The sequence below is a fragment of the Zingiber officinale genome, chromosome 5B (assembly GCF_018446385.1).
Source record: "Zingiber officinale cultivar Zhangliang chromosome 5B, Zo_v1.1, whole genome shotgun sequence".
Lineage (NCBI taxonomy): Eukaryota > Viridiplantae > Streptophyta > Magnoliopsida > Zingiberales > Zingiberaceae > Zingiber > Zingiber officinale.
This window is the reverse complement of record NC_055995.1, coordinates 109352666-109370750: the sequence shown is the minus strand read 5'-3', so window position 1 is coordinate 109370750 and position 18085 is coordinate 109352666. Positions and strand designations below refer to the sequence as shown.

Below are 18085 nucleotides of genomic sequence, written 5' to 3'. Positions count from 1 at the left end.
GTCGGATCAACGCCTATTGTTCCCTCAATAGGAACGCGTTCTCACCATTCTTCCTTTGAGAAGAATCTCTCCACTCAGGAGAGTTTACTTGACTTGCCAAACATCTGGCTTGCTTAGCATTCGATCCTCTTACCCTAAGGGCTACCGTCAATGTCCGGTCCTCGCTAACCCATTGACCTGCTAGATGTCTGATCCACTGACCCTTCTAGACTTTCTTCCTTGTGTCCTTGATCTGCTAAATCTTCTTCCATCACCTACTAGGCCTTCCATTTGCCTAGTATTCAGTCATCTTGACCTACTTGGTCTTTCTTGGTTGGGCTACTTGCACACTTAGTTAACTTTGTTAGATTACAACACAGCTTAAATTTGAACTTTTGCCAATATCAAAATCAGGTTCGATTATTTGTTGCTCCCTGCACCAACAAAACCAAGTTGATAATTTAGGTTTGGTTTAGTTGTTTTTTCTTCAATTCATTATTTTCTAAGGTATTTATTTACATAAGTCTAAGCTACACTCATCCCAAATGTGTTGAGTCTTTCACTCCCATCGCTTGTGTTGTTTCTATCTTAATCCCCTTCATACTCTCCGGTTGTTGAATCCCTTTGCATCATTCACTGACTTTTGCACAAAGTACCAACATCTCTCCTTACACATGCCACTGCTAGCCCTCCATCCTCCCTTATCTCTGCTTTCATCCTGACCCTCACCTCCCTCTTTACCTTGGTTGTCACTATTTCAAGGTAGTCGTCTCCTTTCGTTGTTGACGGTGACCACTATCATTTGCACCCTTGCATTAATTTTTTGAGGCAAGGGTCATTGAATGCATCCAACAACTATAGGGTGATACTAACGGATTCTGTGAAGGGTTACCTGAATTAGAGGAGGCAATAAAATATATTAGGAAAGCATGGGAGGCAGTAGTGGTCTAAGCTAGACCTATTATAGAATAGAGAAGAATTATGCCTTTTAGGTTCTCTTTGCTTTGTCAAGACATGCCAAGTGTAGAGATATAGATGGAGTTTTCACAAATATTTTTTTTGGTAATCCAGGTATTTAGCTCTTCGAATTGACTAATCCTAGAGGTGATCGACCTTGTCCCACGGAAGTTTCCTACCGGGTAAATCGGGGAGCGCGCATGAAAGTTCATCCAAATGACCAATATTCTTAGACCCGTTTCTCACCGGAGGGAAGGGTTTTCATAAATATTAAAGCATATGGAACTAGTGGTTTTGATTATCATGATGATATGATCTTTGATTCAATAGCTTTGCTGTGGCAACAACTCATCTTTCTTGAGCCCTTCGGATGAGTATTGATGGTAGAGAGAGTAAATTTTTCTAGCAACCCTATTAATTCCTTAATTCTTTGATGCTCAATCCTTCCCACATGGCATCCTTATGTAGGTTTATTTATGTTTTACTTAGAATGATTTCTTGAATTTCATCCAAGATTGAACATGAGTCGGCTCTCTTTTGATAGGGTGTCAAGGTTATGTTTTACAAGGGTGTCATAGTTTTGGACTAAATAGTCTATTCACTTTTCATGTTGAGTGGGAGCAAGGTAAGCATTCTTATTGTGATGATAATTGAATTATCATGTAGAATCATAATTGATGATCATTCTCATTCTTTATTTTTTTTTTAGTTATTAGAAGAGCATAGAGATGTTTTGGTCGATTCGTAGTGATGTGAATTTCTTCTTTAAGGTGGATGTTTTCTTGCCTATTTTTGGTGCAATCATGCCCCAATTGGTTTGTTGTGACTTCGGATTTTGATGTTTGAACAAAGGGTTTAAGTTAGACCTTGCCATTTTATTTGATGTGTGTGTTTTAGTGTGTATGGACTTGCAGAGCACGCATAGAGTTTAGAATGCTCATAAGCTTGGCATGTCCAAGGTACCATACTTAGTGGTCTAGGGTATGTTGAGATTGGAGAACTATGATATGAGACATCTGAGGAACCATAGGATAATGAGTATTGAGGTGGTGCTAGAGCATCTCTAGAGTGTTGACATGGCGCAACCAGGTTGGTAGCTCAATATCTCGAGGTCCATAGAGATCGGAGAAAGTTGTATGAGGCAGATCAAAGAACCCAAGACAAAGAGCATCGAGGTAACATGGACAACCGTCAGTGGAGGTGGACTCTATAGATGAAGGGGCGAAGGATAACATGTAGAGGAGTCGTGAGCTTGTGCACATCCGAGGAACAAAGTAACTTGACAAGAGATGGCCAAGGGGTGAAATCAAGCTGTGATGCTAAGACTCCTAGTGACCTATATCCATGACAACAATGATAGAATTCAACATGGATGGACTTGATCTTGACCTTAGAACTAGTCTAATTGGTGTCAACATACTGGTGACTTAGAACCAATGCTACAAATGGTTTTGAGGTATAAGGGTTGCCACTCGTGTTGGAGTTGACTAATAAAATAAAACCCTGAAGCTGCGGTAAATTAAGGTTTGTGTTTTGTAGTAATTGGCTGATGTGGATTTGAGTTGACTAAAGGAGTCAGTTCATGGCTGAGTTGACTAGGCAGTTGACTGATGACATAAGTGGGCTGATAGTAAGTGAAAAATTGATTGCTTGCTAAGATGGAAAGCAGAAATGATAATTACTGCACAATAATGGTCTCATTGTGAGAACCAGATTATTGATGGCAACATTCTAGTGACTGCTGGGTGGTAGGCAGACTTATAGGAAGGATGCAAAGGCTATTAAAGGAGGGGCGGTGGAGACTTCTAAGGCTTGCAAAATTGAGTTGGTTAAACCTTATTAGAAGCCTTATTTTCTCAGAGTTTTTCCTTTCTTATATTTCTTGTAATCCTTGTGCATATAAGAGGTTTTCCTACCTCTAGTAGTTGCCTTAATCCACCAACAGATCATATGTCGTGAAGTCGTGAAGTATGAGCCTGGGTCAAACCACATTAAATCAATGTGTTTGCGATTTATAAGTTTGATTGTGTTTATGTTTTATTTCTGCTACTAATTGCTTATGTGATCTTGCTATCAAGAGTAAGAGTATTTGAGAATCATGCTTGCAGGTGTATGATCGTTATTCACCCCTTCTAGGTTGGTCATTCGTTCCTAACAGTAATTTTCTTTAAATATGCCTTGTTTATGATTAGAGTTAGTAAAAAATAAAGGAGATTAAATATTAACTTGTTTTGAAAAAGGGAATTGTTTTCAAACTTGTCTCTACTGCTTTTTATGCATGCTTTGATATTGCTTGCCGTTGTCTAATCCTGTTAGTTTATAATTTATTTGGAAGAAGATCATCCAATTTCATGAGAACCCATACGCGAGGAGAAAGCAATTGAGGAGGTTATGGAGAATGTGCACGAAAATTCCGAAGCTCCATAAAGTGTAGAAGAGAAAGTTGTTGAAGCTTCAACCATTGAAGAAGTCATGGTGGATACAAGATCTTTTTCATTGGATGAGTCGAATGGAGAACTATCCACCTTTCGAGGAGTGAGGAAGAGCATAATTTAATTGAGGAAGAGAGATTTAAGAAGCTCAAGCCTCAAGTACCTCTACAAAAGAAGAACAAAGAGCATATCATATGCTTTGGGTGCAACTTAGTGAGTTAAAGGTTTCATCTTACCCAAGTCATAGAAAAGATGCAACTAAGAAGAATAAAAATAATATAATATATTTCATGTGCCAAGAGAGTGGTCACTACCACCTTAAGTGCCCAAACACGGAGGTAGTCAAGAAAAAGAAGAAAGTGAAGGAGTGGAAGAAGAAAATTGGAGGTTCAAATTAAGGAGAGCCCTAAAGGTAAAGGGAAGCAATATTCTTCTTATTTAACTTTAAATTCTTCCATGCATATGAGTAATACTTTTATTCATATGCCTATATAAAATTTTGGTTTTAAATATCACAATATGTTTAGGGCTAATTTGCATGATAACTCTAAGACTAAGATTACTACCGTGCTTAAGGGTAGGAAGGTAGAAAAGAACCTAGGAAGACAACCCAAGAAGGGGAGACATATACCTAGGTATAGGGAAGTCCAAGGGGAATAAGGCAATTTTAGGATTCAAAAGTTAGAATTGGAAAGCCAAGCTTTGAGGTTAAACTTGAGGATTTACAGAAAACCTTAGAGAAATTTATAAATGGGTCTACAAATTTAAACATGGCTTTAGGAAGGCAATGATGTAGGAATGATTGATCGGGGTTTCAGGTACAGATCATCATGTCATGCTAGGAAGGCAAAGGCCATAAAGCCATCCTATCATAGCGTACCATATGATTATGATATAGAAAAACCATCTAAGATAAGAAATGTCATGATGGTATTTGGACCTAGGAAGGTGGCTAAGGTTGGATGCTTTAGGGAGAACTCCATAAGCCTTTGGATCCCAAGGCAGTAATGCTTGAGATACCATAAGATGTCCCAGGAATCTTAGTCCTTGGAAATTAACACATTAATGAGAAGTTTCATGAATGGAATATGAGAAATTTTTAAGAAGCATAAACTAATGCAATGAGTGTATTTTAGTTTTGGTTTAGCAGATATTATAAATGTGAATCAAAACTCAGACTTTAGGTCAATGTTTAATTGAACAGTTTTAAGTTTTGTATCAAACATGGGATTGGTAATGATTCTCGGAGGAAATCCATTTTCTTAAGTAATGGGTTAAAAAAACTTTGTAAAATTTGATAATTTTCAGAGGTCTATAGAATTTTTTTGAGTGCATTTCTAAAAATGACTCAGGTGAGATTTTCATAAACATTAGTCAATTAATTTATAAATTAGTCATCAATCATCTGGTAAAATTAAAGAGTCGATTGACATGTTGGGTGATAAATCAAACATTGTTGATCGTCTCTAAGAGAAGTAACACTAGAAATGGTTTTCAGGTGATTGAGACTATATTGGAGAGCTGAATATAGGATTTCAACTCAGGAAAATGGCCATTGGGCTTGATATTCATGTATATAATCCATATGGGAGATTTGAATATAAGTAGATGGTTATTATAAATGCATGAGACAAATATCCAGGGTATTTTGGTGCTTTTTTTGTGTGTGGCAAAGGGGGAGTGTAGATAAATGGTTGAAATGGAAAACATTTTTTTTATCCTCTTGGGAGATTCTCCTATGTTGGATTGATGGAACTTGATTTAAAATTAGAGGGAGATGAGAGAGAAGGTTATAAGAATCTTCTCCTCTAATGAAGACTTTTGGAAAATTCTCAACTCTATGGGGAGTTTAGTTGAAAGAGGAGCCTAGTTGAAAGGGGAACCTAGATATAGGTCCTGATGCATGGTATTTATTCATCGCATATGCATGAGCATTTTATTGTTGTTTTGGTTTCTGTAACTTAAACAGATTGCCAAATATCAAAAGAGGTTGTCCAGTATAACTTTGGGTTTTGATTTTTAGGCAAAGGGTTTGAGTTAGATCTTGTTGTATATTTGATGTGTGTGCTTGAGTGTATAGAATATACATAGAACTTGGAGAGCTTATTGGCATGATGTGGCCAAAATGGTATACTCATTGAGATTAGAAAATGATGGTATGAAACTTATGAGTGACTACAAGATGATGAGTACTGAGTTGGTACTAGAGCAACTCAGGAACATTGACGTGGCATGGCTAGGTTGGTAACTTGATGGCTCGATTTCATGAGGCAAATTGAGGGCTTGTTAGACGAGGGACATCAAAGCAGCGAGGAGGACAGACGATGAAGGTGGACTCTATAAGTGAAAGGGTGAAGGATAGCATGTGGAGTCATGGGCTCATGCGTAGCTGAGGAACCAAGTAAGCTGACTTGAGATGGCAAATGAGGGAAGTCAAGTTGTTACGATAAGACTTTGGTGAGTTGAGTGTTGAATGACCTGTATTCATATGGACGAGGGTATAACTCAACATAAGCTAACTAAACCTTAGAATTGTTCATGATCGAGGTCAATAGTCGATTATTAATGGACAAATTGTGACTAGGAACCCAATATCCAATATGACATGAAATTGACTAATGAAAAAGGGAATCGATTGATAAATCAAAACCCTTAACTTGTGATAAACTAAGATTTGTGGTTTTGAGTCGTCGATTGATGTGGATTCAAGTCAACTGAAGGAGCCAACAAATATAATGGTTTTATTAGGGGCTGAGTCAACTGTGCAGTCGATTGATGACATTAGTCAATTGATATTGAGAGGTTGACATGCCAATCAACTGCTAGGTGACAGACAAACTTGTAGCAAGAATTCGAAGGCTATAAAAGGAGGAGTGGTGGAGGCTTTTAAGGTTAGCGAAATAGAATTGGTCAAGTACTATTAGAAACCTTATGTTCTTTGAGCTTTTCCTCTTGTTTATTTTTGTAATATTTGTGCATGTAATAGTTTTTCCGCCCTTTGTAGTTGATTAAGGAGAAAGATAGTGACTTTCTAAGAGTGATCTACTGATTGATCATTGGCTGTGGAGTAGGAGCTCAAGGCTGCTGAACCACATTAAATCAACGAGTTTACAATATAAGTGAGATTGTGTTTATGTTTTATTTCTGCTGCTAATTGTTTATGTTTTTTTTCTACTATTAATTGTTTATATGACTTTACCATTTGAGAATCACGCTTGCAAGTATATAATCACTATTCACTCCCTCTAGCTCAGTCATCCGGGTCCTGACACTTATTTCCTTTAAATATACATTGTGCATTTAGAATTAATGAAAATAGAGGATATGATATTAACTATTAAATTGTTTTTAATAGGGGGATTATTTTCATATTTTGTTTTTCGTTTCTCCTATAACACTTGTTGATGACAAGTTGATTAACAAGAGATAACATTGAAATGTGAAACATGTTTAACTAATGCATAACTACTTATATTGTAGAGTCTTAACTTTCTAATTGAAAGGGATGTAATGCCAATTCATACAAATAAGTTTTAATCATTATTATCGATTTGATTGTAAATCGCTCAACTTCCTATTTGTGATGCTTTCTTTAATGTTCACCAGTTGTATGTGAGATGCATTTATAAGGTGGATTGGATGTCATTCACTCTCTATCTATATATATTTTCTTTGTATTGATATATATATGATACATTCTATACTGAGTGGATTGCATGAATTGCAAGTCATTTACCTTCTATATAGAACACATCATCCATGGGTGGATCATAGGTCGTTCACCCTCTATATTATACATAATATATATTATATTATTGATTTGTAGATGAAATAAGAATATAAAAGAGGAATCAAGGTTTAAAATTTTAATCCATGTCGAAGTTTTGGTTTATGACTAAAATGATATGGTTTCGATATTGTCTTGTGCGATACGATTTCGGTACTTTTTAAAATATAAAACAAAGTATAAGATTATAAATTATATTATATTTTAAAATTATATTATAAGATTAAGAATAATTTGGTTCAAAATTTAATCAAAATAATAGTATATTTTATAAGATTAATTATATTATATTTAATTTTTTTGGTATCTTTATGGCAAAAAAAATCTTAGTTGCAAAAGGAAAATAAAAGATTCTTTTGAATTAGGGAAAACAAAAAGGAACATGAAAGGTAAGTAAATAAAAAAATGAATGAATGAAAGAGGAAAGGAAGGAAAAAATAAAATAAAGAGAAAGGGAAAAAGGGGGAAAATAGTGAAAGAGAAAAAGGAAAAAATTAGTAGAAAAGGAAAGAAATTAATAGAAAATAAAATAAATATGAAAGGGGAAAGTAATCATTTAGTAGGAAAGGAAGAAAAGGGGAAAGAGGAAAGGAAAAATGGGAAAGAAATGAGTAGGAAAGGAAAATAATTAATAGCAAACAAAACAAAAGGAATGAGATTAAAGAAAGGGGGAGGAGAAAAAAAATATCGCAAGATGGGTTGGCGGTGGGCTCTGTGAGATGGCAGCAGCCTTGCTTGGTGTTGCCACGAGGCCAGTGCCGGACATGTGATTTTGGGGCATGAGGCGAGCACAAAAATGGTGCCCTCAAAGTTTGACATTCATATATTTTTCAATCAATGTAAATATAACCACATTTTTAATTCTAAAAATAAAAGATAAAAAAATATATCATCTAAAACAATATGTCATAAGAAAATATTAATAAAGTCAAAATGATCCAAACAAAATATAAAGTTCATCTTCCAAACCAATGTATGTCACTTGAATATTGCTCGCCTCGCAGTTTTAGAAGCAAAAGTATTGATTAAGTTAGCATAATCAACTTTCTCAACCACTTTTTTCTTGATAGATAGCATAGCCAAGCCATTTAGTCTTTCTTGCAACATAGTTGATCGGAGATAAGTTTTGATCAATTTCAACTTGGAAAAACTCCTTTCAGCAAATGCAACTGTAACTGGTATAGTTAGCAAAATTCGATAAGCAATATAAGCATTTGGATAACAACTATCCATTTTCTTCAAATAATTTAGCAGATCAATCGCTCTTTTTGATTCTCTTGGTAATGAGTGTCTTAACAACTTTAGTTCCAAATATAAATCTGATCCATCAATATCAGAGTGTCCATCATGTGTTAAAGACTCTTGAAGATTGACACATGAGTGTAAGAGACTATCATCATCAATAGACTTCAATCTCTCCAAACTAAATAAAAATCCAAATGTTTCTTTATATTTTTGAAATTGTTCAAACCGAGTTTGAAGTGAAGAAAGAGCTTGATCAATTATAAATAGGAAGTAATTAACTCAAAAAGATTCTTTAGGAGACTGGGTTACCTCTTCACTATTGATCTCTTCAAATTATCTCTTTCTTCAAATGATGCGTTTTTCTCGAAAAATAGGTTCAATTCCCATTTCACTTGCAATATGTTGAGCTTCAATTAATGCTTGATCAAATCCAGATTCTCTAAACTCTTGGACAGAAGAAATAAGTTCTTTTAATTGTCTAATAGCAATATCAATATCCATATTTTCTGCTTGGAGAAACTTACTAACAATGTTAATATCATATAACAACTTATACCAAATTACCATTCCAGACACGAACTCAAAATTCTCAAGTTCAAATGATGTCAAACCCTCAGCTTCACTCTTTATTTTTGAGTCATCGGAAATGTTTGCCAAATCAATTAAAGCATCTCGTATTTTCGAAGCTTGATCTTTTATGGGCTTCACGCTTTCAACATGACTTTCCCATCGTGTTTGTGATAGTGGCTTGACTGGAAGACCTTGCACATGATCTTTGAAGATTTGCCACCGCTTGGTAGAAGAAGAGAATAATGAATATATGCGTTGTATTACACCGAAAAAGGACATTGCTTTAGGGCAACATTTCACCATATCACATAATGTGAGATTAAGACTGTGACATCCACATAGAGTGTAGAAAGCTCTAGGATTAATTTCAAGTAATTTACTCTGTACACCCTTATGTTTTCCTTTTATATTAGATTCATTGTCATATCCTTGATCTCTTATATTATCAATGTCAACTTCGAGATTGTTCAAAATATTTTTAAGCTCTGTAAAAAGCCCAAGTCCTGAAGTTTCATTAACTTTCAAAAATCCAATCCAAAATTCTTCAACCGCTATTGCATTTTCTGAATCATCCACACATCTAATTACAAGGGGCATCTGCTCCTCGTGACTTGCATCTGGAGTGCAATCAAGTATGACAGTGAAATATTTTGCATGTTTAATTTTTGCAACAATTGAACTTCTTACTTCAGCCGCCAACATCTGTATCAATTCATTTTGGATTTTAGGTCCAAGATAAATGTAATGAATTTGACTTTCTTGAACACGCCGAAGGTGCTCTTCCATTATTGGATCAAATTCAGCAATCATTTTAATTAACTGCAAAAAGATTCCATTATTCTCAACATAAAGCTTCTCATTATCTCCCCGAAGTGCCAAGTTATTCTTCGCAGTTCTTTGCACAACTGCAATTATTCTCTTCAATACTTGTTTCATTCAATTCACTATGTTTCTGATCATTCAACTTATTATCAATGTCATCCTGATTCAGTTGTTTAGCTACTTCCGTCATCCTGATTTAGTTGTTCAGCTACTTATTAAGACTTCCTACTTGGCTTTGAATTAAAGCTTCTTCCTTTTGCTTTTTCTCCCTTTTTCTGCTCCAGACAATTGTTTTCTTATAGGAAACATGTTTGCTAAAAGGCTAAATATTAATCTGCAATAACAGTTCATAGATTAAAATAGTTCCAACATCTAAATGCATGAAAAATTCACCAAATCATAATACGTGTAAATACCATTCTGCTAAATCATACTCAAATTTTTATCTAATCTTAAAAACTATGGCGGGTTAATCATATTCTTCGAGCACCCCCATTCAAATAGTAAAAAGAAGCAAAAAAAAAAAAAGTGATAGTAGATTCAAAGAACTAGAGAAGTAAAGCGCCATCTCAAGAGAACATAAATAGAACATACTATTGTATCTTCCTCTTTTCATTCCATTGTCTTTAAAATCTACACATACTCTCCAATCTCAAGCCCTAATTTATAAAAGCCATGGTAAAAGAGACATTGAAGAGAACCACTAGAGTTGTGATGCAAGGTTTTACATATATTGTTAAGTTGGAAACGTAGAAAAACAAGCAAGATGCCATTGAAATTCAATGCCTATATATTGATTATGAAAATTGTTAATTTACAGGTGATGAAGATAGTAACTTTCATCAAATGACTTGCAAATCCAACCATTCATGAATAGTATTTATATTTGCCATTTTTCTTACGTTTTGGCAGCCAACAGCCTGTCTTCCTTTTCCAATAGCAACACCAAAAAGGAAAATTTAAAAGGAACCTTGAAATGAACAAAACGAAAAATTTTAGGGCTTTGAAAAATTTACTTCCAAGCATGGCACAAGATTCAGCAAGAACACAATTCATCGATCTAAGAAGTAGGAGAGAAGATGATCAAGAATAGTGCGAGCGATTAAGTAACTGCAACTCAGATCGCTTGTCATCGCTGGAATCTTTAAATTTGATCGGGGCAAACTGTAACAATGGGGGAGGTGGAGGCCAAGTCGTCAAGGTGAGCGGAAGAAGGTGAATCGGCAGTCGTCGATGGGAGCAATAGCAGTGACGCAGAGCCGTAGAGGTAGAGCTGATGGCGAAACGGCGAAGGCGGCTTGCAGCACTTCTGCCGTTGCAGAGGGGCGAATAGGATGTGGTATACGGAGAGGAGAAGCAAGAGCGTTTAGGGCAAGAAAATAAATAAATAAAACTATATATATATATATATATATATAATCTACTGCGCTATGTGCACAGTTGCGCAGTAAATTAGATTTCATTGTTTTTTTTTTTAAATTTTGAATTAAAAAATAATTTAAATATATTTTCTAAAATTTTATTTGTAGAGTTCATGCTTCCTAATTGGGTGATAATTTTTAAGCTAATTTTCTTTTTTAAGATTTTACCTCTAGGGTTTAGGTTTCCCAATTGGATTATAGTATTTGTTAAAAGAAAAATTAAAAATGAAATAAATTTAAGTATTTACGGAGTATTGTAATATGTTGAGGGGATATATTAATATATTCGGGATTTATACAAGGAAATATCGGTTTTTTTTTAATTCAAAATTTCTTTGTTTTTTTAATTTTTTTAAATTTTGAATTAAAAAATAATTAAAATATTTTTTAAGATTTATTTTCTAGGGTTCAGGCTTCCTAATTGGGTTATCATTTTTAAACTAATTTTCTTTTTTAAAATTTTACCTATAGGATTCAGGCTTCCTAATTGAATTATAGTATTTAGTTAAAAGAAAAATTAAAAATAAAATAAATTTAAGTATTTACGGAGTACTGTAATGTGTTTAGGGGATATATCTATGTATTAAGATTTTATATAAAGAAATCAAAATCTTTAAAATAAAATAATTAAAAAAAAAGAAGAGAAAGTTGATATGCTACGCGACGTGCACAGTAGCGTCGCGCAGCATTTCACAACTCTCATATATATATATATATATATATATTTTATTTTTAAAATTTTGGTGCCCCTAAAATTTGTGGGCCCGAGACACTTGCCTCACAATTTACATTAAAGGTCCGGGCCTGCACGAGGCCACCGTGGCCTAGCGACTTCATGACCTTGCTTGGCTGTTGCGAGCTTGCGGAGGCCTCGCGGTATAGCACGAAACTTTAAACCTTAAGAGGAATTATAAAAAAATTGATAAAATTATCTAAGAGAAATATATGAGCAAATTGTAATAAGAGGTTAATCAAATTAAATGGTTAAAAATGACACCAATGATTATTTATTGTGCTTTGGATTTATTGTATGGGATATTCTCACACTCATTTTGTATTTCATGTTTTTGGAGTTCTTAGCTTCCAATTTGTTTACTAGGATATATAAACATGTATTTGTGGCATTCCCTCGGAGGTTGCATTTAGTTTCATTTTCTATTGCATTGTATCTTGCTCTCATATTATTGTAGTTCACACATGGCATGTGAAGTTTGCCTCTCGGTAGGCCTAGCTCATGGTCAATATATGCTCCCCTGGAAGGTGGTATAGTCCAATGTGTTCAACACAATCACCACTTCCTTTATGCCTAAAGATGGAAGTGCTAACATTGACATTCAATCAATTCAGTTTGCTTTCCATAAAATCACATATATAAGTAGAAGTTCCATTAAATGGAGGGTGGAAAAAAGAAAGAAGAAAATCTGAAAGTATGTGAGAGAACATTATCTGCAGGGTAAGCATGGGATGTGCTTTCTTTGCTGGTCGTCTTTGTAATGAACAAAAGGGCTTTTCTTTCTTTTGTTTAGGAATGGCAAGAGGATGGTAAAACGAGAAGCATTTTCAAACCTATTAGCAATGACGATCTTGGCATCATGTCTTTGAAGCAATTACAGATTCCCTACAACAAACTCGTAGTTGAGGGCTATTTGTTCAGACAATAACACAATACCTTAGATTTCCTGAATAACTAAACTCTTAGGTATTGTGTTATTGTTCAACACAATAACACTACCTAAGAAAGGTATATGTTTCCACATAATTATCATACTTGATCTAATTTTTCATTTGAGAGAGCTGATCAAGAACCAAGAGAACATAGGAGATGGAAGCTCCTATGCATCTCTTTCTCAACTCAGTTTCAGTCAAATAGTTATTAACTTTTGCAACAATTTTAAATAGTTACCATATTTACTAGCTATAATGTTCAGACTCTTCATCTACCCTCTCCATTATGTTTTGTTGTTTATATTAGTTACTAGCTATAATACCTGAACTTTTCGTCTACCTTCTCCATTCTAATATTAGATACTTTTATCCTTTTTTGGATCCAAAACATTACCATTAATTAGGTGCAGAAGCTTTTTGAATGTCTCAGGTATTCGTACCTAAGTCCAAATAAAATAGCTTAGTAATTTTTTTTCAGTCATTAATTCTTAGTATTTTATTATTTTCAAATTTAACAAATAGTAGTACCTTAAGAATCTGATTAATTTTTCAATTCCCATTATCCTTTTCCACATGTACTATATATTGTTTACATTGCAAGGTATCTTTATAGGAATATAATCTTCATTATAACTTTAACTTAGTGTAACCTTTCGCCTCTATTGCAGAAATTTAGCATAAATCATCTTTATTTTTTTCTTTGTTTTATTATTAACTTGATACAATCTTGGTTTGCATCTTAAAATTGATCTCTCCTTGTTAATTTTAGCTATTACATATATTGCATGGAAATACCATCACTATGGCTAGATATTTGAGTCCGCTGATTGGTATCAGTAGAATGAAATTCGATTGAGCTTTCGCGACTTAGTGTGTAGAATGGTTTTATTTAAATAAGCTTATAAGGGGTTTAATTCTAAATGGTCAACCGAACCCCTACCACCACCAATGTTATTGTATATAATACTATCGCTTAAATACTATTATGAGTTCCAATGAGTACCAATAGCATGGAGGTTGAGAGTACCATCTTAGGATCATCTGTATTGTGTCATACAAGCTGTATATAATAGGCTAGCACACTTTTGTATCACAAGAAAATCTAAAAATTTGGTGAACATGCCTTTATTGTCAACACTACCTACCGCAAAAGAACTTTCTAAACTTCATCTTGACAGTAAAATTGTAACGTCCCTAATTTTTATTTTTTTTATTATATTTCCAATATCAATTCATATATAATTGTGGACGTCACGAATCATAATTACACTTACAATCATAACATACTCTTGATTTAACTAAGGTACTCCAGTAATTCATAACATACAATGGAAACTAAACTAATGAGTCTTTGGGTTGTACTGCCGCTGTCCTGAGCTTGCTCACTTGTCAGTGCCCCTACCTCATTTGTCTTCTTACCTGAAATAGTTAAAATCTGTGAGTTGAGAGACTTAGCACATTCAAACCATACTATCCATTAATTAGTTCCTATATCCATGTATCCTAATGGGAACTGTACCTATCTAACTCTGCAAGGTATTTTTCCTAGCATACGCTTACTAAAGCATGAATGTAAACATACTGTGTGCAAGAACATCCTCATGAACATAATGACTTAGACACGAGCATGAACATAATCACAAACATATATGGACATAACGTGAACATGAGCATAACACAAACTTGAACATGAATCTAACTATATACATGGCATAGCATGAATATAAACGTAGCATATCATGAACCTAAACATATACATAGTACGACATGAACAGGAACATAGCATATTGTGAACCTTACATATTCATAGCATAACATAAACTCGAACATAACATATCATAGACGTAACATATTCATAGCATAACATGAACTTGAACATAGAATGTCATGAACCTAAACATATACATAGCATAACATGAACATACACGTAGCATATCATGAACCTAATATATTTATAGCATAACATGAACATAAACATAGCATATCATGAACCTAAACATATACATAGCATAACATGAACATAAACGTAGCATATCATGAATCTAACATATTCATAGCATAACATGAACATGAACATAAACATAGCATATCATGAACCTAAACATATGCATAACATGAACATGAACATAACATATCATGAACCTAAACATATATACATGAACATGAACATAGCATATCATAAACCTAAACATATATACATAGTACGACATGAGCATGAACATAGCATATCGTAAAATCTTTTTAAGGCAAGGTTGGATCGTTGACAATGACTAGCTATCATCATATAGTCGATTGATCAATCTTAGCTATAAAACCATGGTACCAGGCAACGAGACATCAGCAACCACTTTTTTGTTACTGTGCCTTGGCCGATAATTGGCAGGGTCTCCAGCAACCCTTTTGTGCCATGACCTATGGAAATCTGGTGTTGGGCTTCCTCTGGCGCCTTGGCCCGTAAACGGGGTCTCTCTGGAGCCTTTTCCCTTACAGTATTTCCATCAAATTATTATCATTGTGTCATAGTTAACTTATCTGATATTAGGCTCCCTCTGGGACTTTTTTCCATAAATGGGCTCCCTTTGGGGCCTTTTTCCTCACAGTATCCTCATTAAATATTTATCATTATCATACTTATTTTGTTACTATCAACTTACCCGATATTGGGCTCCCTCTGGAACCTTTTTCCTCACGATATCCACATTAAATCTTTATCGTTATCAAAAGTATGATTAGGATTATAGCTTATCAAACTCATAAAATGATTGAGTGCATAACATGTTAAATCCTCAAATCCGTAGCTACCATGTATTATAAAGTTGTCAAAGCATGATTATTGTCATGGCATATTAAAACCTAAAATCTTAAACTGTCATGTGTGATACAGTGGTCAAAAGCATGATTAATGTCATAGCATGCTAATCCTAGTATCCGAATCTAGCATGTACCACAAGATTATCAACATTCATGATTTAATTCATAGCATCCAAACCTTAAATCCGAAACTAACATATAATCTATAAACATTATCATGATAGATGTAAGAGGGAATATAAACATCCACCTAAACCTAGATCATATTAAAGTATCATAATAAGACATAAGAAGAACATGAACATAAATTTAAACCTAAACTTAGAATCCGAAATTCACACCTATATCTTATAATGTTATCATGACAAGAAATGGGAAGAAACCTAAACATAACCTAAATATAAGCATGAAATTTCATGGCATAAACTTAAGCATTGATTTAAACATAAACCTGTGCATAAACATAGCCCTAAACTTAAAAAGCCGAAATTCACACATACCTCTTTAATGGTTAACATGATGTGAAGTGAGAAGAAAATAACCATAAACCTAAACCTAATCCGAGATTAACATGTAACCTATAAAGTTATCATGATGAGAGGTAAGCAAAACATAAACATAACCCTAAGCTTAAAATCCGAAGATCCCCTAAAAGTCCAAACCAAAACTTCACTTAACCTCCAAAGGTATCGACCATGTGAAGGATTTCATGACATGAAACTACCAAAAACAAAACTAACAAACTCACAAAGTTCTCCAACCATGGGGATTTTATGGCCTCCTAAAACCATCAAAACCAAAATAAAAGAGAACTAAACATGCATGGATTTAAGGAACCAATAAAAACATAACATGGGAAGAACATGACTTCAATCTTTAGCTACTAACTCCCTTCTTAGTCTTCCTTTGGAGCTCTAGAACCGGTGGAGAAACAAAGTGGGAGGGGAGCCTTCTTAGGGCCCGTGGCAACATCAAAGGTGAGGCTTTTGAAGGTAAGGTTTTTAAATAGAAGAGGGAGCTTAGGTCTTGGTCTATTAATTGCATTAATTTCGTACATATTTATATCCATATACTAATTTCATATTTATACATATCCATGTATATATCACATATACATGGTAATATATATAATTCATATTATAGTTTCTTAATACTAAGTCATTGCATTAAATTTCATAATTATATATATATATATATATATATATATATATATATATATATATATATATAGGATGATAATATTGTAGTTCTTAGTTATTTAATTGCATTAATTTCGTACATATTTATATACTAATTTCAAATTTATACATATCCATGTATATATCACATATATATGATAATATATATAATTCATATTATAGTTTCTTAATACTAAGTTATTGCATTAAATTTCGTAATTATATATCCACATATATCACATATACATAGTAATATATATAATTCATATATTACAATATTATAGTTTTTCTTAATTTTATTATACTAAGTCATCAATTGCATTAAATTTCATATATATATATATATATAATCTTATATTTTTATTTAATTATATATTTAATATTATATATAATATATTACTTATGTTTTATTTCTATATTAATTAGATGAATAATAAAATTTTATACACATAGGTTATATAAATACTAAGTCTTTATAAATTTTTATATATTTATGTCCTACTACTTTATTAAAATAATTGATTGATCTAAATCCCATAATTGTAGGCTAACTTAATTAATTTGAAACTATCTACGTTAATAAATTCTTAATTAAATCGACTGAATCCTCTTAATTAACTATTGAGTTTTCGGATACTACATAAATTTAATCCTCTACTCCTTCATGTTTACTTACCAATTCTTGTATCTTCAATAACTAACACTCAATTTGTTTTTGATTTAAACTTTATAATATTACGTATAGATAAACAAAACCTGGTTTTATTTATATTTCAGTTGGACGAGATCACATTGAAGGGGAGCCTTGGCGCAATGGTAAAGTTGTTGTCATGTGACCAAAAGGTCACGGGTTCGAATCCTGGAAACAACCTCTTGCAAAGAGTAGGGTAAGACTGCGTACAATGGATCCTTCCCCGGGACCCCGCATGACGGGAGCTTCGTGCACTGGGCTGTCTTTTTTTTTTTTTTTTGGACGAGATCACATTAAACTAGATGGTAACTGGTTACATCTTTAGCTGCTTCAAGACTGGAAAGATTGAATTTTCTGTTCTCTCAATAGCATAAACTGGATAATATCTGGTTTTTGTAATTACGCATGGGTGTGGAAACAATTATGTAAATAAGTGCTTTTTTTACGTGTTTCTAAGGTTACATTGTTTTTTGGGTTGCATTAATTAATTAATTATTCTCAAGCTTGACTGCATTATACTGATTAAT

At 33.6% G+C, this 18085-nt stretch overlaps 2 protein-coding genes across 4 annotated transcripts in view; one reads left to right on the top strand and one right to left on the bottom strand.

Annotated features, from left to right (window-relative positions):
- Positions 1–18085, top strand: part of LOC121985325 — a 63926-nt gene that overhangs the window by 35709 nt on the left and 10132 nt on the right. The window contains exon 2 of one of the 3 annotated variants that reach the window (XM_042538698.1): positions 6373–6487. The exons of the other annotated variants lie outside the window; for them this stretch is intronic. The gene's annotated coding sequence lies outside the window, so the exon portion shown is untranslated. The remainder of the gene's footprint in view (positions 1–6372; positions 6488–18085) is intronic. 3 annotated transcript variants of the gene reach the window in all.
- Positions 8746–9906, bottom strand: LOC121986908 (zinc finger MYM-type protein 1-like). Its single transcript, XM_042540835.1, has one exon. It carries the CDS (start codon positions 9904–9906, stop codon positions 8746–8748), a length of 1161 nt encoding a protein of 386 aa, XP_042396769.1.

What these genes read in the sequence shown, in the direction of transcription:
- LOC121986908 (XM_042540835.1), bottom strand. Translation starts at nt 9,906, where the DNA reads ATGAAACAAGTATTGAAGAGAATAATTGCAGTTGTGCAAAGAACTGCG.